Source organism: Salvia hispanica, chromosome 3 (assembly GCF_029641045.1).
Source record: "Salvia hispanica isolate PSC_SH4W2 chromosome 3, Shi_PSC_v1, whole genome shotgun sequence".
Taxonomy (NCBI): Eukaryota; Viridiplantae; Streptophyta; class Magnoliopsida; order Lamiales; family Lamiaceae; genus Salvia; species Salvia hispanica.
The window spans coordinates 47,999,079-48,006,360 of NC_142694.1; the positions used below are offsets into that span (position 1 = coordinate 47,999,079).

Consider the following 7,282-nt stretch of genomic DNA (forward strand, 5'->3'; position numbering starts at 1 on the left):
TATAATTCATCATTTTAAAAACTATACTTTGATTAAATATTTAAATACTACTATGTCAGAATTCTAAAACTGGAAAAAAAAACTAAGTAAAACTAGGAATTAAAATTCTAAAAAATAGCAATATTTTTCCTTTTTTCAAGATTCCGATTATTTTCTTAATATCAGATTCTAAAAGTTAGGGAATCAGATTCTTTTACTGGTAGAATCTAACATACGAACAGTAAGATTTTCTTTTCATATAGTATAGACACGATGACCACACCTTCACTTTGACTGTTGAGACTGTAGAACTGCACTTAGAAATATCCACCATGAAAAATGGAAAGAAACACTAATATACCACAGAAGTTGTCTTAGTTCTCAATCAACATCTTCATCAAAATAAATTGCATATTACACTACCAACATTAAATTGGGACAGATTTCATAACTTTTTGATCATTCATTCCCATTCAATAGTGGATGGAGGCTTCGAAGTAATGTCCATAAGAACTCGATTTACACCAACCACTTCGTTGCAAATCCTTGTGGATAACTCAGCCAGAAACTTGTGATCAAAGTCATACCTGATTGTTGCAACAAAAGACACAGTTCATACTCAGCAGTCTGATATATGAGCCGAAATGATTGTTAGCAGAGAGAGGAGAATACGAACCAATCTGCAGTCATTCCATCATGACTGGTGACGGCTCTAAGTGCAATGGCATGACTGTACGTTCTTTGATCTCCTTGCACACCAACAGTTAGTACAGGCAAGAAAACAGCAAAGGCTTGCCATATTTTGTCGTAAATCCCAGCATCTTTGATCGATTGAATGAAAATCTCATCCGCCTAATACAGATCACCAGTCAGAAAACTACTTACAATGCAAGCTCAGTGCCATGTTGATGTGCAAGGCAAAATTATTTTATACCTTACGGAGGGTGTCCAAATGGTTTCCCAATGTAACGTCACCAGGCACACGAACTGCAAGGCCAGGCCCAGGGAAAGGGTGGCGCTTCAAGAAGCCCTCTGGAACACCCATGATTTTTCCCAGTTCACGAACCTGCCAATCATTCACACAAAGCATCAATACAATACAAAACACACAAAAGTAAACACCAAAACTCATACCTCGTCCTTAAACAGAAGTTTAAGGGGCTCGATGAGCTTCAGTTTCATGTTCTTGGGAAGTCCTCCAACGTTATGATGACTTTTGATTGTGTGAGAGTGAGTGCTTCCACTTCCAGGAGGAGGGCATGATTCAATCACATCAGGGTACAAGGTTCCTTGGACCAAATAAACGGGTTCCTTTCCATATTTCTGTTTCAATTCTTGACCAAAAGAATCAAATATATTGATGAATTCCTCCCCAATGATTTTCCTTTTCTTCTCAGGCTCTGTAACACCCTTTAGCCTACTGAGAAATTGCTCTGATGCATCAACACAAGTAACAGGTAAATGAAGATCTCTCTCGAATGTCTCCATCACTCTCTCCCTCTCACGAAACCTATAGAAGAAACAAGGAGCGAACTAAGAGAATCAGAATAGCAATAAACACCAAGCATATCATCAAGAACATGTATACAACCAAAATCACTTATATAAATAGAATAAGCTTCCGTAGCAAGCGAACCTCAATAACCCATTGTCAACAAAAAGACAATGAAGCCTATCACCAATTGCCTTATGCACAAGAGTAGCTGCAACAGTTGAGTCCACGCCACCAGACAGTCCACAGATGACAAGATCATCGGGTCCGACTTTACTTTCAATCACCTTCAGCTCCTCATCAAGAATGTCTTGCATCTTCCAACTAGCACTAATTTCACAAATATCAAACAGGAAGTATTTGAGTGTATCCATTCCTTCCGGTGAATGTGTTACCTGCAAAGAATATTTATATTACCATAAGCACCACACTCACTTTACACCTCAGCCGACAAGAACAGATAACAGAATAGGATCCAAAAAGAAAAAAATCATTTTAATCCAGATTAACATCTCAAGCAACAAACTTTTTCAATAAAACAACAGAGTAACATAAAATATTCCAAACAAAATCGGAAACAGAGGGGAATTGAATACCTCGGGATGATACTGCAATCCGTAAAAGCCCCTAGCTCGATTCTCAATTGCGGCAACGGCTCCTTGGTTGCTCCTCGCGACGACCTCAAACCCCTCGGGAAGCCTGACAGCCTCATCGCCGTGGCTCATCCACACGCTCTGCTTAGCCCCAACCTTCTTATTCCCAAACAATCCCTCAGCCTTGGCCACCTCAATCTCCATCCTTCCATACTCATGCTTCCCGGCAACCTTAACCTCGCCCCCCAATTTCTGCACGATGAGCTGCAGGCCGTAGCAGATGCCCAAAACGGGGATGTTTTTGGACTCCACGTAGTGGATGAGCTCGGGGGCGAAGCAGGGCGCGCCCTCGGCGTGGACGCTGTGCGGGCCGCCGGAGAGGATGATAGCGCTAGGGTTCAATTCGGCGATGGATTGCAAAGTGGAGGTGCCGCTGATGCAGAGGGAGAAGACGTTGAGGGCGCGAATTCGGCGGGTGATGAGATGCGTGTACTGAGAGCCGAAGTCTAGGATTAGGACGAGGTTGGATTTAATAGCTTGAGCACCCATTGTTTGTGGCGGAAGGTTGCAGAGGATGAGTGAGAGAGAAGGGTTTAGGGTTTAGGGAGAGTGGAGGCTAGGGTTTTTATTCCTAATCTCTTCTATTTGTGGTGGGATTGAGAAGTGGAGTACTAGTTTGACTACTAAAAAAATCATAGCATCTTCTTCCAAATAATCAAGTATGGTATTTGTATGGAGTAAAAAATTCATAGTCTTCCATGTTAAAAATCAAATATGGTATTTGTACGGAGTATTTGGTATATTTATGTTGACTACTTTTGACGAATGAAATATATCTATTCTTGATGCTATTACCGGAGATATTTTAACATATTATGGCGTAACGCATTTATTTGCTTCTAAAACAAAATATTTGCCTAATCGCGAGCAAATGTAAAAAAGAATAGAATCCTCAAATATTATATTTACAAAATGGAGCCCCCATATATCAATCTGTATATTCCTAATTAACTCGAAGAATTCACTACAAACATGATGGTTCACATTCAACTCAAACTCAAATGTAAAAAGGGAAATAATTTTACGATATGAAGAAATCAAACTTATGATGCATGAAGCTCAAGTAATGATTCCTCCAAGATGGCTTCTGAAATCTCAACCACAATACGTTCTGTATCGAGTCGAACATCATCAAGCCACGGTGCACATTTCGCGCCTTCTGAGACAATCTCATCCAAGCTTCTTCTCTCACTCGTGGGGAGTAAGAAATAGTCAGCTTCTGCCAATATCTCATCAAGCACTGCTTCAGCCAGTGCCACTGATCGCGCTTTGAATGGGCCAGAAACTGGTGAGCAGAGATGGCATTTGTACATCTCCAATACCACTTGGTTTATCCTGTCAAAGAGAAGCTTAGGGTCATAGTAGCAGCCGAGGAGTGGAAGCTCAACCTCATCGAATAAGGATTCATGGATCAGCAGCTGTTCGGGTTGGGATCTGATCTCTGATAGGTGATCCCAATCTAAGGAGGAGGCGTCCATCACCAACTGCACGTATTGGCAGAGTTGTTCTTCCATGCAGGGATGTGCACTAGCCGGTGTGTGCTGAGGGGATGACTCGAATGAGCACTCCTCAAAGATAAGGCGATGTGGCTGCAGTGCCTTTCTGCCTGAGCATTGATTCGAGTTCTAGTTAGTAAGATGCAGCTTCTGAGTGCAGAAGGTTAGGAGGGGGTCTTGAGTTTTCGCAATGTTGAGTTTACCTGTTTGAAGTGAGATTGTTGGTGGACTGTTGGCGTCTTCTGCGAAGAATGGCTCAAGAACGGAAACTGGGCTTTGATGCTCTTCTTGAAATTTGATGTTTTCAGCCGAATCTATGAGGTGGCCGCTGTTTGAAGAAGTAGATGGGAAATTATCCAGTGTAGAAGTAACTGCCTCATTTTCTGCTAGTGAAGACTGCAAAGTTACAACATTTTAGATGGTAAATAGAAAGATATGTTATATTGTGACACCTCAGTGGCAAGGAAGGGCAAAGAGGAGAGGGATCCAGCACATACCAAATGCATTGCGATACCATCGCATTTCTGTGCTTTGACAGTGTCTATCGTCTCAGAAGGTTTGGTCGATTCCCCTTTATAAGTATAATAAAGAATTAGCAAAAACACAGATAGACAGATGCATATGATCATGGCAGAAATAGAAAAATTTCCTACCATCAGTTTTCATTTTGCCTGCAGTGGGAATATTTTTATCTCTGGATGCAGCTTCAGTTGTTGGAGTCACAGAAAATGCCGTTGCATCAACTGTGTTCGGACTTAGTTCATTTTGTACATGACAACTGCTTTCAATGACACTGGGTGAGGTGTTGTAAGGACTAAATCTCATCTCTGCAGAGCCGGGGCAATACAGGCTGTCCCTTCTTGGGCTGAAGGGCCATGAGTCGTGCTCGGGTGAGGAGAGGATCCGGTCTAGGGTTATCGGGGATTTTCTACTTGTCACTCCCTCCACAGAGTTCAGACTATTCAATCTTGTGGACAGGTGCCTCTTAGCCTCCAATATCACATCAGATTCTGGTTTGTTAGAAGATCTATCACTCGAGACGTATAATTTTCTGCGCGTGGTATCAGCCACACAAGCTAAGTCGGATCCCCTACTGGATTTGAGCACTTGATTTTTCAACACCTTCATTTCCTTAGCGTTGGTAGAAGAATTGAAGCAATTTCTGGTTTCCTTTTTGGTGACTCCAAATGAAAGTTTTAGTTTTTTCTTGATATCTCTGAAGGAGAAGGATGCAGTTTTCTCCTCGGATACTCTTATATTCGATTTGTATGGAAACTGCAATGACGAGTAGCTGCAGGTCCTGTTCTCCAAATGCTTCCCATTCCGGGGAACTGGCCTCAGTATTACTATTTTATCTGAAGGCTGGGCTGTGAAATTTGCTTTCGAGGAGCACGCGAGCTCATAATTTATCCTCTGCAATATATTATTGTTCATGATGGCAGCCTCGTCCATCACCAACGTGCTTCTAGACTTAGCAGAAGTGCTGTCCTCGCTTAGTACTGACTTTGTTGTATCTTTCTCAGCCATATTCTTCGAGGGCCTTGCTAGCATCGAGTTGGGATCTGGGATGAACTCCATATATAGGTTCCTTTTAGAGCTAAGCACTTCCAGTGCATTGGAGAAAGATTTGGACTCGGAGTTCCTTCTCTCTCCTAGAACGATCCTTCTGTCGATATACATTTGATCAACGAAAGCCTTGGCCCTCATCTGCACTTGCTTAAGGCTAATGTTATCAACCTTATCATACTTTTCAAGAAAGCTATTTCTTTGTAGATATTCTGAATGTTGAATCTCTTTTTGGTGATTCTCAGCACAGACCGCCCCTAAAGTTGAATCTCTTTCAGTTGAAGTCGAAGGAAGCTCGTTCATCAACCTAGCTGCATTGTTCAAACAACACGAAGAAGATGACTGGTAGACGTCTTGGCTGCTTTTCCTCGTTTTCTTTTGAGTTTTTGCCAGCCGATGGTCTACAAGTTCACAACCTGTTTTACCATATTGCTGTCTCTTGACCATGTTTCGTTCGTTTCTGTGCTGCCCAACGGGCATCTCGTCTCCAATGCAGCTCCTCGCACTTCTGCCTTTACAATCAACACGAACGCTGTCACTTCTCTGACCTGCCCCATTCTGAACCAGAACAAATGCTAAACTAGTTCAGTATCCTTTTCTTAAAATGCAAATGAAGATCTCTCTTCAAGCCGAGAAAGCTATAAGAAAACAATTAGGATGAATTCAAGTAAATACATCACTCTAAAAGGGACAGGGAGAGGGGAGGACTAAAGCAGCAGATTCACTCATTTTGGATACAAAAAAATCTCTCAATCTGAATAACTTGTGTAATTGAAACATAGATTCCTCTACAGTTTGCAACAAAAAAGACTCTGAACTGAATGCTTACATGATGAATCTTTCGACATTCTTCATCAAAGCTCGCAATCGTGTCAGGTGGTCTCGGATAATCTGTTGAAAAGTAGATTCAAAGTCTGTTACAAATCATTGACAGTACAAGTAGGCATGATGTTATAAGCTTTTCCCACAAATAGCTATTTCTATTAAACAAGCACCACAGAAGAAATAGGCATTTATGGCATAAATTCCCCACAATCATCTAACTGCCACTGCCATTTTATCTCTCTATTCATAAATAGCATCACCTAACAATATGACTCAACATGTATTGCTGAAACAGAATGCACAAAACTCATCATGATACCGACATAATATACATACCGACGATGTTTCTGCTTGCTGACTTCCCGTTCGAGATGACCATATGGCCGGGACGGCCTTGACATGATTCGAGTATGCTGAACAATCCACCCACACAGCTCAGTCCACTTTTCTCCCCTACTTCATGAATTCTTGATGATCTTCTTGCCATGATTGATTTGATTCTCTACAGTAGTATATCTGAATTGTATTGAATCAGACAACATACAAACCAGAGAGAAAATGATAAGAGGATGAGTGGAGACATTCCTCAAATACATAGAGTGCAGGAAAAGTTAACAAATCACTCAAATTTCTCAGCATCTTCCCCATTTTCATGAACTTTTTCCCAACCATGTCAACACACCTAATAAATACTAATATCCTTCACCAATTCCCTAAAAACAATGCAAATATGCATATGTTTGAGCAGAAAATAGGGTGTTGGGGTGGGAATACTAACTTAGTCCTATCAAAAACAGCTCTTGACAATGAAGGGAGAGTAAATGCCACTAAAAGGGCATCATTGGTTTGTTTGTTTGTATGCATTTGTACTGATCCAACTTGGCATTAGTTTATGACTTCTTGTGACATTGACTATAATTTATGGCCAAAATAGGCAACACCATATATTTATTTCATTCAACTCGAGGTGGATCTTAAAATAAATTTATTTGTATTTTTGTTACATGAAATCTTCTTATAGTATTAATCTCAACAGACATGGTGACAAGGCGCTGTTAGTTTCTCTGATTGTTTATCAATATAATTTGGCTTCAATTTTTAATTGAAGTAGTAATAAATGTTTCATTTTGTCCAGTTGTTCAGCTCTCTTGGTAACACTTGTATCTCATTTTGAATAAAATAACTATTGAACAAATAGGGATTATCTTTTCCTCCATCTTCTTTAAAACCTCACCAACTCACAGTCTGCACTCAAAACTTCAGCCTTTCAG

At 40.8% G+C, this 7,282-nt stretch overlaps 2 protein-coding genes across 2 annotated transcripts; both read right to left on the minus strand.

The window, feature by feature from the left end:
* Positions 1-296: 296 nt before the first annotated feature.
* LOC125214928 (uncharacterized) lies at positions 297-2,737 on the minus strand. The gene is made up of 6 exons (XM_048116159.2): positions 2,068-2,737; positions 1,616-1,866; positions 1,114-1,489; positions 914-1,045; positions 656-831; positions 297-566 (listed from the first exon to the last, which is right to left on the minus strand). Exons 1-6 carry the CDS (start codon positions 2,611-2,613, stop codon positions 443-445), a joined length of 1,605 nt encoding a protein of 534 aa, XP_047972116.1. The 5' UTR covers positions 2,614-2,737; the 3' UTR covers positions 297-442.
* Positions 2,738-3,037: 300 nt separating this feature from the next.
* Positions 3,038-6,831, minus strand: LOC125211892 (uncharacterized). The gene is made up of 6 exons (XM_048111852.2): positions 6,348-6,831; positions 6,016-6,077; positions 4,274-5,744; positions 4,118-4,191; positions 3,824-4,016; positions 3,038-3,730 (listed from the first exon to the last, which is right to left on the minus strand). The coding sequence occupies exons 1-6, from the start codon at positions 6,496-6,498 to the stop codon at positions 3,168-3,170; spliced, it is 2,514 nt and encodes an 837-aa protein (XP_047967809.1). The 5' UTR covers positions 6,499-6,831; the 3' UTR covers positions 3,038-3,167.
* Positions 6,832-7,282: the final 451 nt, after the last annotated feature.